The sequence below is a fragment of the Prorops nasuta genome, unplaced genomic scaffold, assembly GCF_024137725.1.
Source record: "Prorops nasuta isolate Cenicafe-Biocafe unplaced genomic scaffold, Cenicafe_Pnas_1.2 PNAS00030, whole genome shotgun sequence".
NCBI classification, from domain to species: Eukaryota; Metazoa; Arthropoda; class Insecta; order Hymenoptera; family Bethylidae; genus Prorops; species Prorops nasuta.
Genome location: NW_027116827.1, coordinates 2,550,140 through 2,574,653, shown reverse-complemented (window position 1 = coordinate 2,574,653; position 24,514 = coordinate 2,550,140). Strand labels below are relative to the sequence as shown.

Below are 24,514 nucleotides of genomic sequence, written 5' to 3'. Positions count from 1 at the left end.
GGTTGGCAGTAGTGGTTTTTTTCGTTGCACAAAGATGACAATTGGTTAGTATTAATTTTTGATAAATCTAGTTTAAATTCTGTTTTCGTTTCCTCGTGGGGAATCCCAGCACCATGAGCAACAGGCTGAACAACTTTAACCAAAATATGAGGGTCGACGTATTGTGGCATCTCTTTCGAATGACCCTTCAGCTTTAATTCTTCTGATAACGTTGAACGATCTATGAGCTTGCCTCCATTTATATCAGGACTCAAATAACTTTTGTGTCGAGATAATTTTTTATCTATATTAAAAGTATCTTCGCTCTCTGGTATTCCCTGCTTCCAGGGAACTGCATTTTTTTCTTCACTTTTATCCACGTAAATAATGATTTTTTCAACATTCCCCAAATTTCGGTGCTTCAACGATTCTTTCACAGCAGGAATTATAGTATCAATGTTCACCAGTTTAGATCTGTCTTTTAATTTTGTATCTTTGTCTATATGGTCCTTGAAATTTTCAGAGGTTTTCTGTGCTACTTTGGAATCAGATTTTCTATACTCCAATTTATCAGATAGTTTTGAATTTTCAAGGTGTTTCACTTTTGCAATAGCTTTATTTTTTTTATTGGCTGATTCTGAGGGTCCTGAGTCAAGTAGATCTATTGGAGCATCTAGTTTATTTGAATTTACCAGAGTTTCGTCTTGCTTTGATTTGTCCATAGCACGATTGATAATTGATTTAACCTTTTGTAGCAAGCTACGAGGTTTATTGTGATTAAACTCCTCTTTCTTATAATGCTTATCTTTTAAGGGTGTTTCTTGCTCGTTTGTAACGGATTGCCCATCAGGATACTCCACGTTTATCATTTTAATAACTTTTGCTAATAATGTATCAGTTTGACCATCGTGAAAGCTATTTTTGTCTTTAAATTTTGAGTTTTCAGATCTCTTCTTCTCACGAACATTACTTTTCAAAGCTAATTTCTTTTTTTTCTCCTGTTTTATCGAATTCAATTGCGATTTATCCAACATCTTACTCTTGGATCTAGAAGTTTTCAGAGCCAACAAAGATCTGCCAATGTTATAACTCTCTGAAAGCTCACCCAATGGTCGATTCTCTTCAGCTTCGCGTATCTTCGTCAAGCTTTCCCCAAATGAAGAATCTGCTAAGTTCATCAAAGGGTTTTCCAGTGTATTTTTATATTTATCGTTGAGATGAGAGCTCGAGTCACGACGTTTCCGAAATTTATCCAATAATTGTTCCGTTGGAGCATTTAAATCATTCAATTGTTCATAATTGTCAGGCAAAATTAAATTTAAAGGCGCTTGAAAATCATCCTGTAAAAATTCTTTTTCGTGTTTCGATTTGTCAAGGTCGCTTTGCTTATCTATGAGAACGTGAACGCAGGTTGTTCCTGAGATGTGGTCATCTTGATACGCTTTATCATAATAATCTTTGTAGTCGACTGGTGGGGTTCCGGATATCTCAGCTTGCCAATGTTTCGTGCCACCCACGTGGTACTTTAACTCTCTCTCCGTGGGCCACTCTGAACCTGAAGGAGTCCTACCATTCCCCGGACTATCTTCTGCACCTTCAGATTGAGAAACTTCGTCGTACCAATCGTTATTCTCAACTTCGTTATCTGAAAAAACACGCAAGCAAACTTATGATTATACCTCGCTTTAAATCAGTGAAAACATATTTTAATCTTACAGTTTTTATGCAGTAATAATTAGAGGATAATCAAAAAATATAAAGAATAATATATGATATATATATATATATACCCTTAGGTGCATCACTGCCTAACGTTATAATACGATCGAATCTGTGTATTCCTTACTTTCTGTAATTCCTTCAAATAATTCCTCCTCTTCGCTGTTTCCATCTTCCACTACATCTAACAAGTTTTCATTTTTATCATTTAGGAGTTTAGGATTTTCCTTATTACGATCACAGTTATTGAATCTCAATGTAGATTCTTTTACAATTAATTCTTCTGAATCAGGATTTGAACTTTTCAATTTGTGATTTTCTTCATCCTCGTCATATTCCAGTTGTAACACGTTTACTGTAAATGACTTTCTCATTTTTCCTACAATATCATTTTTTTTGGGAGGTGACGTCACCCAAGTTTCAATCCCACCAATTTGATAATGCAAAGTGTTTTCAGTGGGCCATCCTTTCCCCTCATTTTCAGTATTTGATTCTAACAACGACCTACTTTTTCTATATGTATTTTCTATCATTCTATCATTTCTCTTCTTATCCATATCATTTTGCTCCAGCTTCTTCCTCTCGTTCAGAAATCCTTCCTCCTTAACCAACATTTTCTCTTCCTCTAAAACTTTTCTCTTTCTTTCATTAATCTTGTCCATTTCACGTTTCAATAACATTAATTCTTTATCCCTTTCTAAATTTTTCTCAAGTGACGATGAACGATGATTTTTTATCATCGAGGGTCGTTGCACCATTGATTTTGATTCCGGTTTCATCTCGTCAGACTTGTAATCGATGTAATCTGTATCTACATTCTCATCATCGTAATTCTCATTATAATTATCTTTGTAATCAACTGTACCATCTGAAATGTATTCTATTTCCTCATGATCTTCATTTTCCTTTGTTCCAAGCCCAATTTTCTCCTCAATTTTTCCTTCAGATACATTTGCTTTTGATAGTTTCACATTTTCTGCAGATTTTCCTTTATCTTTAAATGTTTCTTCAGTTTTAGCATCAGTTAATTCAGATTCAATTTGTTTTGTATCTCTTTCCTCATAATCATAATCATCATCATCATCATTAGCATCAGCATCAGCATTTTCTTCCTTTTCTTCGAACTTCTCATTATCAATTTTATCATCGTCTATCTCGTTCAGCTCGTTTTTATCTTTTCGATTCTTACAATCTTTATCATCATCGACTTCATCATTTTCCTCGTTATCCAGAGTTTCAACGCGAACAATATCACGATAATCCTCTGTTTCAGATTCTAGGGGGGGTTGTAGCGTAATGTTCAATTTTTTATTCGAATCATGATTACAATTTTCAGAGTAATCTGGTGGAAATTCATCCACAGCTACATCAGCTACTGATTTCTTATTATGACCATAATTATCGTTAATTTTACCTCTTGAATAATTAAGGTTTCTTTTCCTTGGACGTTTTTCTACTCCAATTTCATCCAATTTATGAGAATTTTGATGAGGGACTCCCATGGCATTCGTAGTCATTTCGATCCACTCAAAATTTTCCAGTCGATCCACTTTCGTTGGATGGATCCTCTTCTCATTTTGATCAACTCTCCACTGATTGACCTTGAAGGATTTATTTTGTGGTAAATTATCTGATTCTGTAATTGAGTGGAAAATTGTATACTTTTCCAATGGGATTTCTGTCCATTTCTCATAAACCCTGGTAAAACCTTGAAATACTTGCAATGGCTTGGTTGCATTATTCTCTAACCATTCCTCATGCTGTAAATCTAAACTATCAATTCTCTTAACATTCTTATCGTCTCTCTTCAGTTTAGTAATCTCTGTTACAGATGGGTTTTTAAAAAATGGTAATACATCCCTCGATAGCCTTCTCGAAACACTGTCAGAGTGTCGAATATCTTCATTAATGTCTGAAGAAATAATTGGTAGGCAAACTTTCTTCGATGATACAGTTCCATTAAGAATTTTCGAATGATTCTTAAGAACGTTTAAACAAACTTTGACCGTAACTGGTTCATCCTCGTTTATCGATTCATGATCTGGATGTTGTTTCTTCCATATTTCTTCTTCCTGGTCGTATTCGTATTCCCCTCTTTTATCGCCTTGCTGATTTTTCGGAGCCACTTGACCTTTCCTCTCATTTTCCGTTGTTCCACCCTCGATATAATCATCATCATCGTGATCCACGCTTAATACTGTAGTCACTACTGTCGTTTCCCATTTTGTAGTACTTACAGTTTCTTCGACAGGTGGTAGCTGCGTTGACATTGAAACGCTGGGTTTTACAGTCGTCGTTACAGGAATAGGAGTTGATTCGTGAAAGGTTTTAATCTCTTTAATTTCAGTTTTTGTAGTTTCACCTTCCATAGTTTTTGTTTCTGTAGTTTCTTTTTCCTTTTCTTGCTCGGACTCTTTTTTCAATAATTCACTCTCAAACTCCTCTCTCTCCTTTTGAAAATTCTCTTCCCTCTCGTGCAATCGTCTCTCCCTTTCCTCTAATTCCCTCTCTTTTTCCCCTATTTCCTCCTCTAGTCTCTTAATTTCTGTGTCAAGGTCATCTTCTGGTGTGCTGACAGTGATCGTATCAATTTCAGTCGTTGGAATTGTTGTGCTCTGTTTTTTAGCCAATATTTCATCCTTCAGTTGCTGCTTTCTCTCCTTTTTAGATTGTCTCCATCTCTCCACGTCTTCATCGTGTGTTTGTTCTCGTTGAAACATTTTTTTTTCGAGCATCTCCAATTCCTTCAGACGTTCTTCCAAGTGTTCCATCTTCTTCTTTTGCTCAGATTTATCCTTGATGGATTCTGTTGTGATAATGGATGTTTCTTCTTGTTCTCTACTGGTAAATGATTCTTCAGTCGTTACAGATGTAGTCGACTCTAATTCATCCCAAGTTTCTTCTTTTTCTACTAGCAATAAAGGAGTTGTAGATTTTATATTTTCCATTGTGTTCTTGGTTTCTTCCAAATTGAATGTAGTTTTTGCACTTAAGTTTAGTTCTGTCAAAGAAGTGTCACTTTCTTTATCCACCAATGTAAAAGAAGAACCTGTTGAAGTTACGTTACCTTCTTGTTCTAATGATAAAGGACTTGTAAATTCTACATTTACCATTAAATTCCTGATTTCTTCTAAATTGAATGTGGTTCTTGCACTTAAATCTAATTCCGTTAAAGGCGTCTCGTTTGTTTCTTCTACCAGTGTTAAAGAAGAACTGGTTGAAATAATTTTTTCTTCTAATTCTTTGGCCTGTTCTTCTTCTACTGATGATAAAGAAATAGTAGATTCGATATTTACTACTGTATTTGTAGTTGAATCTAAATTTGCCAAAGGAGTTTCAATTTCTTTAATTACCAATGTGAAAGAAGGGCCTGTCGAAGCTGTTGTTTCTTGTAACTCTTTACCTTCTTCTTCTACTGATAATGAAGGAGTTGTAAATTCTACATTTTTCATTGTCTTCTCGGTTTCTTGTGCTTCGAATATAGTGCTTGTATTTAATTCTAACACTGTCAAAGAGCTTTCAGTTTCTTTATCTATCAATGTGAATGAAGAACCTGTTGAAATTACTATTCCTTTTTCTTCATCTTCTACTGATGGCAAAGGTGTTGTAAATTCTACATTTACCATTATATTCTTGATTTCTTCTAAATTGAATGTGGTCTTTGCACTTAAATCTAATTCTATCAAAGGGCTTTCACTTTCTTTATCTGCCAATGTTAAAGAAGAATCTGTTGAAATTATTTTTTCTTCTAGTTCTTTCCCCTTTTCTCCTCCAGACAATGAAGAAGTTGTAAATTCTATATTTACCACTGCATTTGTGGTTTCTTCCACTTTAAATACAGTATTCGTGCTTAATTCTAATTCTGTCAGAGGAGTTTCAATTTCTTTAATTACCAATGTGAAAGAAGGACCTTTTGAAGTTAATGGTTCTTGCAATTCTTTACTTTCTTCTTTTTCTACCAATGATGAAGAAGTTGTAGATTCCACATTAATCATGGTATTCTTAGTTTCTTCTACATTGAATATAGTGCTTATACTTAAATCCAACACTGTCAAAGGGCTTTCAGTTTCTTTGTCTATCGATGTGAATGAAGAACCTGTTGAAACTACTACTCCTTTCTCTTCACCTTCTACTGATGGTAAAGCAGTCGTAAATTCTAGATTTCCTATTGTACTATGAGTTTCTTCTTTGAATATTTTCGTACTGAAATCTAAATCTATCAAAGGAGTTTCATTTTCCTTTTCCGTCAATGTGAAAGAAATATCTGTCGAAGTTAATTTTTTATCTAATTCTTTTTCTTCTTCTTTTGACACCATGGATGCTGTGGTTAACCCTAATTCTAACAAAGACGAATCTACATCAAGTGTATCTTTCTTATCAGTAACTAAATCGATTTTTTCAAATACTTTTAATGTCGTTTCGCCTTCGGTGATTGCCAAAACACTCGACTCTTCTGTAAAATCTCTTACCGGGACTGTAAAGTCAGGCGATGAGAAATCTGAGAAACTTTCTACACTGGTAGATATTGAAGGCATTGTAACTTCCAGTAGCAATTTTGTCGGAGGCTTAGTTATTTCTAAAACATCTGGATTAACTACGTCGTCGTAATCAAGTCTTGGCAGAACCGTTGTAGAATATGATGGAAAGGACTCCCACTTGGGACCTGTAACGTTAAGAAGTTTAAAATTTCATGATTTGGTCCCAAGTGGAATCTGTAACGTTACAAATTAATTTTTCACCTTTAGTAGTAGATTCTGCTTCGTAATAATATTCAAATGTATCTGTGGTATCCTCTTCTTCAGGATATTCTTCTTCATCTTCTAAAGTTTTTTCTATTTCGCTGCTTTTTGTAGTTAAATATTTTTCTTCTTTATGTTTCCTCGTAGTTTCTACTACTAGACTCGTATCTTCTCTTGAAAAATCTTTATAATCATCTGTTCCAGCCTCAATAGTTGTTAACCTCTCTGTTAAATGTATACTCTTGATACTAGGAGTCTCAGTAGTAATCTTTTTTATAGTTGTACTTTTCGTAGTAGTCTCCTCTACTTTACTAACTGTAACAGTTTCAACTATTGTTCCAGATGTGCTTTTTATAGTAGTTTCCTTTTCAGTTTCACTTGTGCTTGCCACAGTAGTTTCCTCTGCAATTTCAGTTGTACTTTTCACAGTAGTTTCCTCTTCAGTTTCAGTTGTACTTCTCACAGTAGTTTCCTCTTCAATTTCAGTTGTACTTCTCACAGTAGTTTCCTCTATAGCTTCAGCTGTGCTTTTCATAGTAGTTTCCTCTGCAATTTTAGTTGTACTTTTTATAGTAGTTTCCTTTGCAATTTCGGTTGTGCTTTTCATAGTAGTTTCCTTTTCAGTTTCAGTTGTACTTTCCACAGTAGTTTCCTCTTCAGTTTCAGTTGTACCTCCCACAGTAGTGTCCTCTTCAGTTTCTGTTGTACTTCTCAGAGTGGTTTCCTCTATAGCTTCAGTTGTGCTTTTTATAGTAGTTTCCTCTACAGCTTCAGTTGTGCTTTTTATAGTAGTTTCCTCTGCATTTTCAGTTGTACTTTTTATAGTAGTTTCCTTTGCATTTTCAGTTGTACTTTTTATAGTAGTTTCCTTTTCAGTTTCAGTTGTACTTTTTATAGTAGTTTCCTTTGCAATTTCAGTTGTGCTTTTCATAGTAGTTTCCTTTTCAGTTTCAGTTGTACTTCCCACAGTAGTTTCCTCTTCAGTTTCAGTTGTACCTCCCACAGTAGTGTCCTCTTCAGTTTCAGTTGTACTTCTCACAGTAGTTTCCTCTATAGCTTCAGTTGTGCTTCTTATAGCAGTCTCTTCTGTAGTTTCAGCTGTGCTTTTCATAATAGTAGTCTCTTCTGCAGTTTCAGTTGTGCTTTCTGTACTTTTCTCTTTTGCTTTACTAGTTGTAGAAATTTCATCTACAATTTCAGTTGTACTACTGATTTCTGATATATCAGTTGTAGACGTGTCAACTATTTGCCAAGGCGTTAATTTCTTTATTTCAATCTTTTCTGTAGTTTTTTCTAAACCGAAAAAGTGACGTGCTTTTGTGGCTATACTTATTGGTAAATTGGTTTTAAGAACCAGTATACTCTTACGTTCACTTTCTTCATCCTCCGTTTCCATTTCATCCAGGAATGGAGTAGATTCTAAAGGAATAGGAGTACCAGTAGTTCTTATAATCTCAATTGTTGTGTAATCGTATTCATGCTCTTCATCATATTCGACATTTTTTTGAGTAATTGGCTCTGTTTTTTCTCCTATAGTATAAATAGTGCCCTTTGTTTTCATTTCGGAGGATGTAGTTTCTTTTGTTTCTACTTCATCAGTAGTAATAGTCGACCACTCCAGAGTCGACTCTTCTGGAGAGACAGTCGCAGCACTTCTTGATAATGAAGCTGCATTCGTTGATAAAGTTTCTAATGAAATAATATTTGTCACAGGGGTAAATGTACTTTCTTCGACTGTCATAGGAACAGTTGTAAAAATTAAAGATTTCGTTATACTTTCAGTAAATTCCATACTTGTCGATTCACTGATTCTTTCTGTTTCAGTAGATGTACTAAGTGATATAGTTTTTGTTAATTTTTTATCTAAATCTTCAGTTGTGCTCTTTTCTAAAATATTTTCAATTGGTATACTAGAAATTTCGAGTGTTTGGAAAAATTTCTCGGTACTGGTGTCATATGCTGTAGAATATAACTTCTCAGTTGATCCTCCACTTTCTTCTTTTTCCATTTTACTGGTAAGCACTGATGTAACCCCCTCAAGTTCTTCGGTGCTTTTTATAAGTTCTTTGGTTGATCTTAAAGACTCTTCACTAGTAGCTATTTCTATAGAGCTAAAAGTTTCCGTTTCTTCTTTAGATGATTGCACATCAGTTATAGATGTTTTTTCTGTACTTTCAACAGTCGATAATGATGAGGAAATTTTTGTCATGGACGTTTCCACTTCAGTAATTAAACTGACTAGTGCAGATTCTGTTCCAGTTGTTGCAGGAATCTCTGTTGTTATCTCACTTTCTTCCTCCATTCTGCTAGTAAACACTACTGTAACTTTTTCAAGTTTTTCAGTGCTTCTTAAAGGTTCATTTGTTTTTATCAATTTTTCATTTATAGTCTTTTCTACAGTAGTGTAAGATTCTGTTTCCTGTTGAGACGTTTGTGTATCAGTAATTGTTGTTTCCTCCGTATCTAATATCGTCGATAATGATGAAGAGATTTTTGTCGTGGACGTTTCCATCTCACTAATTGAACTAATTATAGAAAATTCTGTTGTAGTTGTTACAGGGCTCTCAGTTGTTACTGCAGTCTCCGTTGTTATATCACTTTCTTCCTCCATTCTACCAGTAAACGCTGAGGTAACTTTCTCAAATTTTTCGGTGCTTCTTAAAGGTTCATTTGTTTTTGTAAACTCTTCATTTATAGTCTTTTCTATAGTAGTATAAGCTTCTGTTTCTTGTTGAGGTGATTGTATATTAATAATTGATGTTTTCTCTGTATTTCCTATCGTAGATGGTGATGAGGAGATTTTTGTTGTTGGCATTTCTACCTTAGTATTGAAACTTATTCTAGTAGATTCTGTTCTTACTGTTAATGGACTTTCACTTGTTGGTGGAATTTCTATTGTCATTTTGCTTTCCTCTTCCTCCATTTTGCTGGTGAGCACTGATGTAATTTCTTCAAATTTTTCGGTGCTTTTTAATGGTTCCTTTGATGTTCTTACAAATTCTTCAGTTGTAGTAGTTTCTGTAGTAGTTGAAGCTTCTGTTTCTTGTTTAGATGATTGCATATCAGTAATTAATGTTTCCCCTGTACCTTCAATAGTTGATACTGATGAGAAAATTTTTGTCGTTGATATTTCTAACTCAGTTGATAAACTTTTTTCGGTAGATTCTGTTTCTGATGTTATTAAACTTACACTTGTTGGTAGAATTTCGGTTGTTATTTCGTTTTCTTCTTTCTCCATTCTACTAGTAAGCACTGATGACACCTCCTCAAGTTTTTCAGTGCTTTTAAAAGGTTTTTTGGTTGATCTTACGGATTCTTCACTCATAGTTATTTCTACAGAACTATAACTTTCCGTTTCTTCTTTAGATAATTGCGAAATGGTAATTGATGTTTCCTGTATATTTTCTACTGTCGATAGTGATGAGGAAATTTTTGTTGTTGGCGTTTCTACTTCTATACTAAAACTCATTGGACTAGATTCCGCTTTTGTTGTTAATTGACCTTCGGTTGCTGCTGGAATCTCTGTTGTTATCTCACTTTCTTCCTCCATTCTGCTAGTAAGTACTGATGTGACTTGTTCAAGTTTCTCGGTGCTTTTAAGTCGTTCTTTTGTTGTTCTTATAATCTCTTCATTCGAAGTTGTTTCAACAGCAGTATAAGTTTCTGTTTCTTCTTTGGGCAATTGCGAAATGGTAATTGATGTTTCCTCTGTACTTTCCACCGTCGATAGTGATGAGGAGATTTTTGTTGTTGGTGTTTCTACTTCAATACTGAAACTCATTGGAGTAGGTTCTGATTTAGTTGTTAATAGACCTTCGGTTGCTGCTGGAATCTCTGTTGTTATCTCACTTTCTTCCTCCATTCTGCTAGTAAGTACTGATGTGACTTGTTCAAGTTTCTCGGTGCTTTTAAATTCTTCTTTTGTTGTTTTTATAATCTCTTCATTCCCAATCGTTTTAACAGCAGTATAAGTTTCTGTTTCTTCTGTACTTTCTACTGTCGATAGTGATAAGGAAATTTTTGCTGTTGGCGTTTTTACCTCAGTGCTGATACTTATTGGAGTAGATTCTAATCTCGTTGTTAATAGACCTTCGGTTGTTGCTGAAATCTCTGTTGTTATCTCACTTTCTTCCTCCATTCTGCTAGTAAGTACTGACGTGACTTCTTCAAGTTCCTCGGTGCTTTTAACTTGCTCTTTTGTTCTTATAATCTCTTCATTTCCAGTCGTTTCTAAAGTAGTATAACCTTCTCTTTCTTGTGCAGATGTTTCGTCTGTACTTTCTACTGTCGATAATGATGAGGAAATTTTTGTCGTGGACGTTTGCACCTCAGTAATTAAACTAACTACAGAAGATTCTGTTCTAGCTGTTGTAGGACTCTCGGTTGTTGCAGGAATCTCTGTTGTTATCTCAATTTCTTCCTCAGTTTTACCCGTGAACATTGTTGTAATTTCCTCAAGTTTTTCGGTGATTCTTAAAGGTTCATTTGTTTTTGTAGATTCTTCACTTTCAATCGTTTTTACAGTAGTATAAGTCTCTGTTTCTCCTATTGTCGATAATGATGACGAGATTTTTGTTGTGGACGTTTCCACCTCAGTAATTAAACTAATTATAGAAGATTCTGCTGCAGTTGTTACAGGGTTCTCGGTTGTTGCTGGAGTCTCCGTTGTTATATCACTTTCTTCCTCCATTCTACTAGTAAACTCTGAGGTAACTTCCTCAAATTTTTCGGTACTTTTTAAAGGTTCATTTGTTTTTGTAAACTCTTCATTTATAGTCTTTTCTATAGTAGTATAAGCTTCTGTTTCTTGTTGAGGTGATTGTATATCAGTAATTGATGTTTTCTCTGTAATTCCTATTGTAGATAGTGATGAGGAAATTTTTGTTGTTGGCATTTCCACCTTAGTATTGAGACTTATTCTAGTAGATTCTGTTCTCACTGTTAATGGACTTTCACTTGTTGGTGGAATTTCTGTTGTTACTTTGGTTTCTTCTTCCTTTTCAATTCTACTAGTAAGCACTGATGTAACCTCTTCAAGTTTCTCAGTGCTTTTAAATTGTCCCTGTGTTCTTCTTATAAATTCTTCATTCGTAGTGGTTTCTACACTAGCATAAACTTTCGTTTTTTCTTTAGGTAATGGTGTAACAGTAATTAATGTTTCCTCTGTGTCTTCAATTGTCGAAAATGTTGAAGAGATTTTTGTCTTCAACGTTTCCATCTCTGTAGTTAAAGATGTTTCAGTAAATTCTGCTTCAGTTGTTACTAAAAGACTTTCAGTTTCTTCGTTTTCTTCTTTCTCTATTCTACTAGTAAGTACTGATGTGATTTCTTCAAGTTTCTCAGTGCTTTTAAATTGTTCCTTCGTTGTTTCTAAAAACTCCTCATTCGAAGTTGTTTCTACAGCAGTATAACCTTCTGTTTCATATTTAGATGACTGTACATCGTTAATTGATGCTTCCTCTGCACCTTCTATTGTAGATAGTGATGAAGAAATTTTCGTCGATGACGTTTCAATCTCAGTATTTAAACTTATTCCAGTTGATCCTGTTCTCATCATCAATGGATCCTGCGTAATAGTTTCAACTGTTATTTTCAGAGTTCCTTCGTTCATGCTGTTTATTAAATTTGTAGAACTCTGAAAAATCATAGCACTTTGATTTCCATCAGTAGTCGCAATTTCTGCTGACGTTGCCTCAAAAATATTTGTTTCACTAGAGCTTGGAGATTCCTCTTTAGAAATAATTTCTACTGTATTTATTTCAGTCTCCATCGCTCCTTTTCCCACAGTGGTATACATAGGTCCTACAATCATTATTATTTCTCTAATTAGAAGATTCAGAAGAGTAGATTGATTTGTAAGTAAGGAATTTAGTTATGGAACGGTTCGAAAACTCTTGTACCTTCCGTTTCTTCTTCCACCGTTGTGGAGCTAATAATTTCACTCACTTCTTCGTCGAAAGGAGCCTCTTCAGCAACACTGGTCAGCTCTGACGTAGATATAGCTACTGACGAGGTATCAATAATCATCTCTGCAGTTGGTTCAGGATAGTTTAAACCCCAAAGAAGCCATTCAGGGGTATCCGCCGTTTGAGGTTCGCTATTATAGTCCTCGGACTCTCCACTCGATTGATTTAACAACCTGAGAGCCTCGAAATAACTGTTCATTTGAGTACCGATATCAGATGCATCTCGCCTTTTTCGTGACTTCCTGTTCAAATCACTTTCAAACTGGGCCATCAGCTTCTTGTTCGCTGGATCAAGGCCAGCAGCACGGTACCAATCCAATTTTTTCAAATCTTTATATGGCTCTAAAAACAAAAATTCCATGATAAAGGTACAGCATATTCATCATGATTTTTACTCTATAAATTTGATGATGCGTTTATATATATAAATTATCTTTTACATTACCACACAGCCATTACTTCTAATGATTCGCTGCTGCTTTTAATCGAAATTAATTTATCAGCAATTATTATCATTGAGTCTTTCCTGTAATTATTAATCGTCTTCTCTCGTTAACTTTGTAGCTAATTTTTATAAATGATTTCTTAATCCTCTATTATTTTTAAAACTATTGAACCTTTCATTTTTTTCGTTGATGCTCATTTTAGATGATAATTAAATTATCGTTCGCCATTATTCACCGATCGTACAATTTTTCTCTCGCGTCATCTTCTTTCGAGGCGATGAATAATTTCTTATTTCCATCTTTTCCTGAGATATTGTGCGAATATTGTACTCTGTGTCCTGGTAATTTTCGTTTACGTCTTTTTCGTTTTCCTCTTTTTCGTCGAGTTTCTCTTTTATTCTTCTCATGATAATTATAATTTGGCCTATTTTCACTGCAGTCGTCACTTTGATCTTTAATTAATTTAGAATCAAGATGCTTGTACTTCTTAGCTTTAACTTCCCCAACTTTATAATTTTCACTATAATAACTTGGAACTAAATATGCTTGGACTGGGTGTATATTGGGTAAAGTGAATTTTTTTTTACACATTGTTTTAACTCTTGGGGTCGTAGTTACAGTGTTGTTGTTTGAAAAATATTCTTTTGGATTTTCTTGAGTAGTTTCAGCAATAGCAGCCTCGAAATTATTGTTGAACACATTATTAACAATAACTGTATCATTGGTTTCTTTAGAATTCAATGCATTATTACAAGTCCAATTGCTTTGTCCAATAGTTGTGATATTCGAATATTCTGTACTAGAGCTCAATTGTTTAGAAACTTCTTGGTTATTTGTTTCAAAATTATTCGTGTTTTCATTAATCGTGTATGAGTCTTTAGGCTGTGTGGATTGTGTGTAAACTCGAGTTTCAAAATAATTACTGTAGTCTACTTCAGTCGAATGATCCTTCGTTGAATTTTCCTCAGATTTATTAGAATTGCTTGAGTTTAATTGCATTTCTTGGTTGGTATAATAATCATAATTTATAGTGGTATAAATGAAATGTGATTTATCGTCATAATCTTCCAAATTGCTTTTATCGTTAATATCGTTTTCCATCGAAGTGATGATATTAGTCGTTTGGGGTGAAACTGTGGTTGTTGAATTTGATTCCTTTTTTCGGAACATATTAGCAATCATGGAGAAAAAAGAATTTTTACTTGTTGGATTGTCCACTTTATTACTAGTAGTGGGTTCTGCTGATACGTAATAAGTAAGAGTCCTGTTAAACGAGTTATAACGTTCTCTTCCATTATTGTAATTAATATTCGTAATATTAACTATATGCCCTAAATTATCCAATAAAATTCGTACTTCGATGAGAGGTTCTTCCACGTCCATTGAACCTGAAGTTGAACCTTTATCGATTCCTTCCTTGTACGATGCATCCAAATTCACATCATTCGATACATTCAAGCTTTTATCATCGTTCAGTGACTCTATTTCATTATCCAATAATTCTGTCAATAGCGCAGGTTTCTTATTTTTTAAGTCATTCGATGGCTGCGAATCTGTGAAATTTTTATTTTCATCGCTGCTTTTATTCCTCGTGCAATTATGCGAACGAGTTTGATTCTTAATGAACAACTCGGAACTCGGGTAGAACCTTTTCATTCTAGACGACTCACCATCATCTTCTGCATTCAAAATACTTTCATCCATTCGTCTTTTAGCTTTTATTAGATTCCTATTGACTCTTTTCAGAGTGAAGAGCAATTTTTGCAGCTGTTTCGATAATGGCTCGATAACAGTTGACAAGGAATCTCTATTTTTATCATTCGCAGAATATTCTTCTGATGATAACATCGAAGAAGTTTTGGAAGAAGAGGTAAAGTCATTGCTGTAATTATTAATTGCATCAGGTTGGTAATTATCATTATTATTATTCAACAAATTATCCTCGTTCGAGTAAACACTGGTAAAAGTATTGTCAGCTTCGTTGTTATCGTGAACCGAATCATCAATATTTAAATTATCATTATTATCAGAATGACTGTCCCCTAAGTGTAAATTATTGTTTAAATAATTTGTCCCTAGATTATCCGCCTTTTTCTTGAATTGTGCCCTATCCAAATATTTGTTATCAGGAACCTGATTATAATCCAATAAAGTTTCATCAGGATCAAACATATTCTTCTCATCAGAATTTTCGGAAATTGAATTAGTAGTGGAATCATCCAGATCATCGCTGTACAGCAAATTATTACAATTGGAAACATCATTCGTACATTTTCTAGCGACAGGAGATTTGTCCAAAACATTCCAGTAATCCTGAGATTCTGGAAGGTTTAACAAATTGTCCAGTTTATTATGCTTTTTAGGAAGGAAAGCTTTTCCTATATCTTCCGTGTTGTGGTGCAGATGAGCTTTGAACGATAACATATTGCTCAGTTTTCGATTTTGTTGCTCTTCCGGAGAATCATTTAAGTCATGAAATTTCTTCGGTTCGGATTCATCTCTTCTCCTGTAGGATTTATCGAGGGGATTTTCATCATTTTCATAATCCAACGAATATTCGTTATTGGAATCCGAGTAATCGCTACTGTCTCTTCCAAGAGAAATGGGCTTTCTTGCCGAAGAGTGTCGTTTACGATAATCATCAAGATTTCTACCCTGAAGCGAACCTGATCGCAAAGGAACTTCCCTAGTTTCATGATTTCTAGACTCTGCTGCAGATTCCTGGAAATCATTCGCAGCATCTATGGCGTCCACTCGAATTTCATTAAATTCCGAATCACTTAAATTCGAATGACCAAAGTGGAAAGCTCGCGAGAATGCCGAAGACGAAGCTGAAGACGGCAGTAAATCCTTCTTCTCGACAAAATCAGGCTCTTCTTCGCGATCATTGATGTTGTTCCCAAGAAAATTGTCAACGTCCGACGTAAAGCTTTTTTCTCCAAGGACGTTCAAACCTTCGTTTCGGTGGACCAATTCCTTAGAACTTTTCACACGAGGATGCTGTTTTTTTAACCTCGACGAACGAGCCAGTTCCCGCAAGCCGAGCGATTTACGAGAATCGAACGAATGCTCTAACAGTTTTTTATGAAAAGTTGCAAAATCATTGAAATGGACTTTTGGCTTGGAAGCGTATACCGCAGAGTTGCAAGCTGAACTTGAAGAGTTAACTCGGTCTTCTTGTCGAGGTGAGAATTTCGAAGGCTGTTTTCGCGTTTGGTTAGCAGGAGGGTGATTAGAGTACTCACTTGGCGTTGGCCTTGAGGCGTTACAGCGTTCTCCAAAGTCTCCGGCGCACGTTTCCGGTTTTCCCAGTTTTTCTGCGGCGATCGACGATGAGGATGACGAAGATCCTTTTGCCACGTACATCACGGCGAGCAACACGCTGAGAAGAAAAATTCGCATAGCGTCCTATCACTGACATTACTCTGCTTCTTTCTGGCCTCCGCTGTATCCGTTTCACGAGAAACACCCATCGGTCATTTTTCCTACGCCTACGCTCCGAAATGTCTTTCCTAAACTTCCGCTTTTCTCACAAACTGTAAAAACTCTCAAAATTATAACCCTCGCGAGGGAGGAAAAGAACTGACGGACGGTTTTTCTATCGATTATCGATTATCGATTGATAATCTCTCGCATTTATATATATATATATAATATAGTAGTATACTGCTGTACGTTAATTGTTATTAGGACTTGGCTGGAGAGTAGGGTGAAATGAAATTACACAGTATTATCGACTCGATCCTTTTTTTTCATTTAAACTCTGCGATTGATCGCGCTCGCTTCTTCGAAAACGTTTGTTATTCAGTACGTTTGCCACAATAATGGCCCATTGGGTGGGGGGGCTGCGTCGTTCAATTTAGATCAGTTTGTAGACTGGACTATCCCTTCGCACCTTTATCCTCCTCCTCCTCCCCCGAACAAATAAGAAATCCCCCATCGTTTCTTTCATTCAAGCTATAGACATCTACGGCAAAATTTCATTTATTATTCTTCACGTTTTTTGTCCAATAGCACTCGTTGAATCATTTTTTATCAATTTAAGCTTTTGGTTCAGTGTGATAGTTGTGTTAAATAATTATTTAACGTTAATTTATGTATATATATATATATATATATATATATATATATATATAATGCAAAATTGGTTGACAGAGTAGAAATGTAATGTTACACGATCGATGCAATTTTGATTGATTGAGTAGGAGGGGGGGTCACGGACCTGTATTTTTGGAGAAAACAAAATCGAAAAGGAAATAAGATAAATAAAAAGAGAAGTGAGTAGAAATATCCGATCCGATGATTGTTAACACTTGGATAGACGAGAAAACAATTTTCTGTCCAAGAAAAACGTAGGATCTCGGCTGCAGGGGTTGAGAGATTCAATTAATGCCTATAGCTCTGTGTAGAAACGCGCAAGATCCAAACTTCTCCGACTCTATAAAAGCTCCCAAGACTTCTCCAGGAAGCATCGTCAATTTGCGCGATTACCCCTCGATGTAACTCTCGATTTTTCTTTGTGAAATAATTCCTGCTGAAACGAAACATTCTAAAGTGATTTTATTTTTAATAAAATTACAACTATTTATCTGTCTACTTATCTATTTATTTGTCTCTCCATTACTAATGGATTTTTCACATTGGAGTCCTCGTTTTACAACGTCAGAAGCTACTCTTGCATTACTCAATATTCTTATATTATTTTCCGACGTAAATTGCTCGTTAAGAAACACTAATTGCTGCAGTGAGTGAATTATACAGTGAATTCTTATGCAATACACGACTGAATTTTGAATTTATTTTTTGTAATTTCTCCTGGTGTTTTTTAGAATCACGCGAATTGGACGAGAAAAATCGGTGGGACTCTAAATTGATTATCGATGAAATAAACAATGATTTGGAAAAGTTTAATCGAGTAAGCGCGCGTTTAGAGTGGGAATCTAACGTGGATCCTTCTGAGAAAAATTTCCTAATGAGTCAAAATTTGGCCGAATTAAAAACAGTATGGAAAAATGATTGGTGCGAAAGATTAACTTATCCTCGTAGTCGAGGCGAACCGTTGAGAAATTTAATTTTCAACGAGGACCAACGACGAATGATCAAACTCCTTTGTCGAGGAGCAAAGTATAATTTGCCATTGATCAGGTATAATATATTAATTGATTACTCATACAGTTACTTATATAAGACTTTCATATGCTTTTTATAATATTTAATGCAGGGAAACTTTTAACGTTAAAAATCAAATTGCATCGATCTATGCAAATACGAAAATTTGTAGGCAAGAGGGAGGAATCGAAAAATGTTACAATGGAGAACCTGATTTGGCGAGATTAATGGCTTCTTCGAGGTAAAATAACGATACGATATATAATTGTTGTAATGTCGTTTGTTAGGAAACAAAATTCCTTGTTTGATTTCTTCGATCCATTGGATTTTTTTCGAGCCCAGGAATGAAAGTGAATTACGTTGGGCTTGGACCATGTGGAGAAATAAAATGAGTGGCGTGAAGAACCTTTTCACTACTCTGGTGGATCTGCAAAATATAGCTGCAAATGAAAATGGTTAATATTATAAAGTTAAATAGTTGGAGAGATTTGATTATTCTTACGTCACATATCAACTGCTTTTGATATTTTTATTCAAATAAAGGCTACGAAGATGTAGGTGAATCTTGGAGGGAAGCACTTGATTTACCAGATTTGGAAAGCTTCGTTGATAATATTTATGAAAAGATCAAACCATTATATCGTTTATTGCATGGGGTTTTAAGATTTCGCTTGGCAAAAATTTATCCTGGAATCATTGATATCAGTCGACCCATTCCAGCACATTTGTTAGGTAATTTTGAACAATTTTTCATCTTGGTAATATATTAAATTCCTCACTTGTTTGCATAATTTCTCAGGTAACCTTTGGATGCAAAATTGGGATACATTAATCGACGTTGTCTTTCCTAATTATTTAACGTCAGTCCCAAACGTAGCTGAAGAAATGAAGAGAAAAAATTATACGGTACACAGCATGGTAAAAGAAGCTGAGGAGTTTTTCAAATCTTTGGGGTTTCCACCATTGCCAAGTGAATTTTGGAGAAATTCCATTTTTGAAAAGAATAATTCTCAGATGAGTTGTCATCCAATGGCTGCCAATATGTTTTCTAATAATGATTACAGGTTTATTAAAATATTTTATCAAACGTAATTAATGGAGTGGTGGCGAGTATGGTATAAGTGAGAAAACAATTTTCTAGAATCTTGGCATGCTTGAAACCGCGAAGGGACGATTTGGAAATTATTTATCATGAGCTGGGCCATGTACAGTATTTCATGGCGTACCAGAATCAATCGACACTTTTCAGGGTATTAAAATAATTTTCGAGATTAAATGTCGAATTACAGCGTTATTACAAATAAATGAAATCAAACATTTTTATAGAACGGAATAAACGAAGCTTTTCACGAAGCAATAGGGGATTCGGTAACGTACGGTGCTACGTCTTTCCAAAATTTATTACGACTTGATCTGGTAAAATTTAAAGAACCACACAACTCGATCAACCATACTCAACGTCAAGCATTATTTCTGACTGAGCTCCTTCGACGTGGTTTGGCAAAATTACCACTATTTGCAACTGGCCTAGCAATGGAAAAGTGGAGATGGTTGGTTTTCCAAGGAAAAATAAAACCATCGGACTATAACGTAGCTTGGTGGGAACTTCACCAGCGATACGCTGGCATTTCTCCACCTACTCCAAGATACGAAGAATTTTTTGATCCTCCAGCAAAATTTCAGGTTGCCAATAACATACCTTACGCGAGGTAATTTAATGTCTGTTTTTCACTGCGCTTTTAGTTACTGAGGCGATAATTGTGCGAGAAACACAGCAAAAGACAAGATAAAATATAATATACATTTATTAGTCATACAGTTTCCATAAAAAAATATCGCAACATAAAATCGCTTTTATAGCTATTTTTTAGCAAACCTGTTACAAATACAACTGTATCAAGGAATGTGCGAGGCTGCTGTTACGGGAAAAGTTGGCAATATAAATTTCAAGTTACCCTTGGATCATTGTGATATTTATGGGTCAATTGCTGCGGGAAAAAGACTCAGGTATTAATTTTAAAATTTAGTTTGAAATTAAGGTACTTGAAATACAGTCTTTGTTGAATTATATAAATATAAATATATATACACAAATATCCTATATATTTGTATAAAAATGTTTATAAAAATGGGATTCATTTAGGAATCATTTCGTATTTTAAGATCAATAATGAGACTGGGGAGTAGCGTTAATTGGACGTACGCAATGCGTGCAGCTACAGGATATTCCAAGTACTTAGTTGAACCACTGTTGAAGTATTATGAACGAGTTCGCAGGTGGCTTCAGAAAGAAGTGAACGAGAACGATATTCCACTTGGATGGGATTAACACGACCTTTATACCCATATATCTCCCAATCTGTATTGAACGTATAATAGCTCTACTGCTGGTAAAATCTTAATCTCCAGTGCCCAATCCTTCATTGGTAAATACGTCGTATTCTTCTCTACTTCCTATAGCTGCACGCACATCTTCCAATGTCACGGTATTTGGGCATCTACACATAAAATTTAAAAAATTATGAATTTACTGATAAATATTATTTACTATAACTTGTAAATAAACTAATTATTTACCTATTATTGCAACTTCTCTCCCAAGCTTTTGCAAGCGACGATCTGGACAAATCTTCCACGAGACATTCTATAGCCTGAAATTGGAATAATTTAATCATTATATTTCTAAAAACTTTTATAGAATAAGTAAATATCTTTCTTCTTTGAAACATATGATTTACTGACAAAAAATAAAAACTAATTGCTTACTTTCATTATCATTCGTCCAGCCGCGCAATGAACAACATTAGGAACTATTTCTTCAAAGTCCAACTTTATACCTATATCCCTTGCAGTCTCACTGACAAAATTATATAAAGGTACCATTTTTTCATCGAGCTCGAGCACTAACATGTCGTTAGGCTTCTCGCACTCAATGTTTTCATTTCTTATACAATTCGTTTTAATTTTGTCCAGTTTATCAACCTCTAAAATATCTATTTCTTCTTGTTCCTCTTCTTGGTTGAATGATTCTTGATTCTGAATGATTTTTTTAAATTCTATTGGCTCTGTGCAAGTATTTCTTATTCTGTTGTTCGATTCAGGAATATTCTTGATACCTTTCACGGAAGCACCTTTATGAAATCCAGAATTAAAAGGTGTATAGCCATGCAATCTTGACCAAATAATTATCTCCTTCACTGACCAAAGATTTTCCGAAGGTCCGAGCTTCTTCCTCAATAAAGCTGAAATCATTTTTGCCCGGTACCATTCAAGGGCCTTTTGTTTACCAATGTTATAACTTTTAAATTCATCTTCGCTGCGGCAAGAGTACGGATGAAACCTTTTATAATCCGAATCAATAGCATTTGTAGTAATTATGGGTAATCTTCTTATTATAAATCTTATCAGACCTTCGACATCTGATATTTTAGCTTCATTTATCGACCTTAACATCTCTTCGTACAACTCTCTTTTGCTTTGTAGTTTCTCTCTATCTTTGCCTAATATAATTTTTTTCGACTTATCCTCATTTTCAATTTGATAGATCCTCGCAGAACTGTCAACAATTTTTAAAGCTGGCTCATTATAGTTACAATTTAAAAAAAGACTATTCGATGGTTTTATTTTAAGTATACTACTAGCTAAAATGGAATTATTAGCCTCCGGTTTTGTATCATTTGTAAATGTTCTTTTCAATATACTTATACCGGGTTGTGTAGAGCTAATTTTCTTTTTAATACATTCTATGTTACTCGATAATTTTTGCAACTGAATCCTGGAGTTTATGTGCGCATCACTTGTATTAGTAGATACAAGTTTATCATTATTCATAATGAGAACCTTTTTTCCAGTGGATATACTCAACATTTCGGGTATCGAAATCTTTAAAGGTTTCAAATTTTGTTTCCCAAGTAACGATAGCTGCGTATTTTCAGAATTTATCGATTTTTTGCTACTACACTCAAAATTTTGAGTATGTAAGTGATTTTTTTGGGTTTGGAAACCATTGAAAGCTGTATAATTGTGATCAAAATAAATATTTGACAATAATCTTTCCTTATGCTTATCAGTGTTATCATAAGCATGCATCGAGGTAGCAGTTTTCTTAATACTTATGTCGTGTATATAATCATCCGGCTCAATTTTTAGTGCCAAATTCAAGCAATTAGCAAACTTAGGTTTTGTTATAAATGATTCACGGGATTCTGTTTTAATGTTATTTATGGCAAATTTGACAGATGCTGAATTCTGGGAATCATTTGGTTTTTTAAACGATTTATTGAACAAATCGTGAACGTTTTCTGAACTAATACTTTTGGTCAAGTTTTGTACTACAAGCATTTCAGATTTTCCGGAAGAGCGTTGATTGGTGCGCATATTATTCTTTTTGCCAGTAGTAATAGGTTGTAAAGATTTTTCATTATTGCCTAAATTTTTTTCTTTATCAATGCTAGAGATAGTAGAATTATTATCATTGATATGAGTGCTATCCAAACTTCGAAACTCTGAGGTATAGAGCCATATATCAACTACAGTCTCTGAACCAAGAGTTTGGAGACCGGTATAGGTGCGATCTAATTTTAAATGATGAATTATATCCATAGGTTTATTTAGAGCACTCTTAAAATGAAGTTGCACTCTAAGTGGAAATTCTCCCCAACCACGCCTACATAGATGAAATGGAGGTGATGTAACTTCTACTACATCATTCGGTTGATAACTTGGATGAAGAAAAAATCTAACTTTACTGACAAATTTAGCAATGTCAGAGTCATCCTTACTACCACGTACATACATTGTCCATTTGTGGCTGGCAGCATCCTCTCTCCAATCTGGTGGAATCCATTTGGAGATATTTCCTACCACAATTCGCTTTCTAACTTTATGCCTAATTCCCCTTGCTGGACTAATTGGTTCGGGTACTCCGCTTTTCGGTGGTACATAACGAGGTATTTTTTTAGGTACAGAATCATTATTTTCCTGTCTACGTTTCTCTCCTAAATATACCTCCTGATTGTTTTTCACTGATTTTTTTTTATCTTCTGTCTCAATACCCATTCTACAAACATTTGCTTCCCTAGATGTTGATGGTAAAGATATATCAAACTTATTTGTTCTCTGAGAGGTTGTAGATGTGGCAGGCAATGTAGGATCATAGTATCCTGTTGGACTCTTTCCAATAAGTTGCTTAATTGCTGGATGGATTTGACTTTGTTTAATTTCTCCATTTTGAGGTAATAGGCATTGTTTGCGATTGTAAAAGTCGGTAATAATGACATAGCGCAATAAGTGTAAGGTTTTCAAAGCTTTTTGCAATTTATCTTGAATATGAAGAACTTCCTTCTCTTTTATATCAATTTCTCTGCTAAACTCCTTTTCAATAATTGCTGTTATTTTTCTGGCTGTAGTACTGCGAGCTAAAAAAAATTAAAATATACAAATATACATCATATATATACTTACATATTTATATATACAGCTATTGCAGCTACAATAAAAATTTTAATAATCTTTAAAAATGAATTAACAAAATTTTACTTTTTCTTATGTGTCCTGGATGAGCTAATGCACATTTAAGATAATTGTGAAATTAAAAAAAGTTACATGCACATGGATTTAATTTTTCAAAATATCCATTGAACTTTTGAGCAATCATTTGACAAAACATCCAACGTCTGAAATTTCCAAGAGAAATGTGAAATCAGATAAGGTCCCATGAAATATTTAAGAGTTATGCTTCTTGCTTTTCATAAACAATTGACATTTTTTCCCAAATGCAATCATTTTTAAAATAGGAACAAATCTCTATTAGGAAGAAGTCTGCATTTTGTTGTATCTCATAATTTAATATAAATATGAATTCTTTAACTACAATTATAAATAATTAATTGATATTATTTTTCATATTATAATAATGTACAATTTACTAAATGTTAACTGCATATAGCTTACTATTCTACTTCATACATAAAACACAAGTCTTACCATTTTCTTCATATAATTTTTGCTGCTTTTCACTTTCTGGGGCAGAAGAAGCATAATCAGGATCCTGATTGTTTGAAGATACTGGCGATGTATTCATCTATTAGATTTCTCCTACAAGATTATTATCAAATTATCAAAATACAAATTATTGATAAATGAAACATGATTAGACTTTAACTGAACCATTATTCTTAAAGATAACTTAATGGTAAGTAATTAGAAGGTACAGAAAGTATAATATATTCATAGTTATTTATAATAAGAAAAAAAACTATATACATGTAAATGTTTATATTAAAAATTGAGCGAGTAAAACTAATACAAATTTTTAAACGGATAGGTTGTATAAACACAATACATGAAAAAGCTTAGTCAAAATAGGTTAGGTAGGGCATAATTATATACTTAGTAGAAAAATAAAATAATTTAAATTTACTTGTAATTATAAACGGGAAATCCACGACCAATAACTTAGTGCGATTTTGCTTTTTGACCAATTAATCCCAAAACGTGTTCAATATTTAAATAAATCTTTTAGGCCTAACAGTAAGTGGAAAAGTTTAGTGCACCC

At 34.3% G+C, this 24,514-nt stretch overlaps 4 protein-coding genes and 1 long non-coding RNA gene across 6 annotated transcripts; 1 reads left to right on the top strand and 4 right to left on the bottom strand.

The window, feature by feature from the left end:
- Positions 1-20: 20 nt before the first annotated feature.
- Positions 21-20,287, top strand: LOC136782885 (angiotensin-converting enzyme-like). 2 transcript variants are annotated; one of them, XM_066742623.1, is made up of 11 exons: positions 21-44; positions 17,516-17,593; positions 17,679-17,994; positions 18,071-18,199; positions 18,301-18,413; positions 18,502-18,690; positions 18,758-19,022; positions 19,100-19,208; positions 19,285-19,667; positions 19,819-19,965; positions 20,122-20,287. In XM_066742623.1, the coding sequence occupies exons 1-11, from the start codon at positions 35-37 to the stop codon at positions 20,285-20,287; spliced, it is 1,905 nt and encodes a 634-aa protein (XP_066598720.1). In that variant the 5' UTR covers positions 21-34. The 2 variants fall into 2 exon arrangements, with proteins under 2 accessions (XP_066598720.1, XP_066598719.1); XM_066742622.1 differs by lacking the exon at positions 21-44 and having other exon boundaries at positions 17,398-17,593.
- LOC136782847 (uncharacterized) lies at positions 73-16,224 on the bottom strand. The gene is made up of 3 exons (XM_066742542.1): positions 16,095-16,224; positions 185-1,624; positions 73-125 (listed from the first exon to the last, which is right to left on the bottom strand). The coding sequence occupies exons 1-3, from the start codon at positions 16,213-16,215 to the stop codon at positions 73-75; spliced, it is 1,614 nt and encodes a 537-aa protein (XP_066598639.1). The 5' UTR covers positions 16,216-16,224.
- On the bottom strand, positions 1,794-15,953 carry LOC136782915 (serine-rich adhesin for platelets-like). The gene is made up of 5 exons (XM_066742685.1): positions 15,926-15,953; positions 13,206-15,803; positions 12,338-12,745; positions 6,438-12,239; positions 1,794-6,361 (listed from the first exon to the last, which is right to left on the bottom strand). Exons 1-5 carry the CDS (start codon positions 15,951-15,953, stop codon positions 1,794-1,796), a joined length of 13,404 nt encoding a protein of 4,467 aa, XP_066598782.1.
- Positions 16,739-18,596, bottom strand: LOC136782889 (uncharacterized). The gene is made up of 3 exons (XR_010824183.1): positions 18,461-18,596; positions 18,169-18,385; positions 16,739-16,816 (listed from the first exon to the last, which is right to left on the bottom strand). It is a non-coding gene; the product is annotated as an uncharacterized lncRNA (long non-coding RNA).
- Positions 19,976-24,514, bottom strand: D12 (YEATS domain containing 2 homolog D12). The gene is made up of 5 exons (XM_066742621.1): positions 24,380-24,514; positions 23,944-24,054; positions 20,725-23,375; positions 20,536-20,609; positions 19,976-20,456 (listed from the first exon to the last, which is right to left on the bottom strand). The coding sequence occupies exons 2-5, from the start codon at positions 24,038-24,040 to the stop codon at positions 20,357-20,359; spliced, it is 2,922 nt and encodes a 973-aa protein (XP_066598718.1). The 5' UTR covers positions 24,041-24,054; positions 24,380-24,514; the 3' UTR covers positions 19,976-20,356.

Excerpts from the sequence above, each read along its gene's own strand:
- LOC136782915 (XM_066742685.1), bottom strand. The coding sequence starts at position 15,953 with ATGATTTTGCAACTTTTCATAAAAAACT. Across the intron at positions 15,804-15,925 it reads GCAACTTTTCATAAAAAACT|GTTTGAACGTCCTTGGAGAA; the intron begins GTTAGAGCATTC and ends ACCGAAACGAAG. Across the intron at positions 6,362-6,437 it reads AGCAGAATCTACTACTAAAG|GTCCCAAGTGGGAGTCCTTT; the intron begins GTGAAAAATTAA and ends TTAACGTTACAG.
- LOC136782847 (XM_066742542.1), bottom strand. The coding sequence starts at position 16,215 with ATGTACGTGGCAAAAGGATCTTCGTCATCCTCATCGTCGATCGCCGCA. Across the intron at positions 1,625-16,094 it reads CGCCTCAAGGCCAACGCCAA|ATAACGAAGTTGAGAATAAC; the intron begins GTGAGTACTCTA and ends GTGTTTTTTCAG. Across the intron at positions 126-184 it reads AGAAGAATTAAAGCTGAAGG|CCTGTTGCTCATGGTGCTGG; the intron begins GTCATTCGAAAG and ends AAAGTTGTTCAG.
- LOC136782885 (XM_066742622.1), top strand. The coding sequence starts at position 17,476 with ATGGATTTTTCACATTGGAGTCCTCGTTTTACAACGTCAGAAGCTACT. Across the intron at positions 18,200-18,300 it reads AGATTAATGGCTTCTTCGAG|GAATGAAAGTGAATTACGTT; the intron begins GTAAAATAACGA and ends TTTCGAGCCCAG. Across the intron at positions 18,414-18,501 it reads TATAGCTGCAAATGAAAATG|GCTACGAAGATGTAGGTGAA; the intron begins GTTAATATTATA and ends ATTCAAATAAAG.
- D12 (XM_066742621.1), bottom strand. The coding sequence starts at position 24,040 with ATGAATACATCGCCAGTATCTTCAAACAATCAGGATCCTGATTATGCT. Across the intron at positions 23,376-23,943 it reads AAAATTATATGAAGAAAATG|CTCGCAGTACTACAGCCAGA; the intron begins GTAAGACTTGTG and ends AATTTTTTTTAG. Across the intron at positions 20,610-20,724 it reads CTGGACGAATGATAATGAAA|GCTATAGAATGTCTCGTGGA; the intron begins GTAAGCAATTAG and ends TTCCAATTTCAG.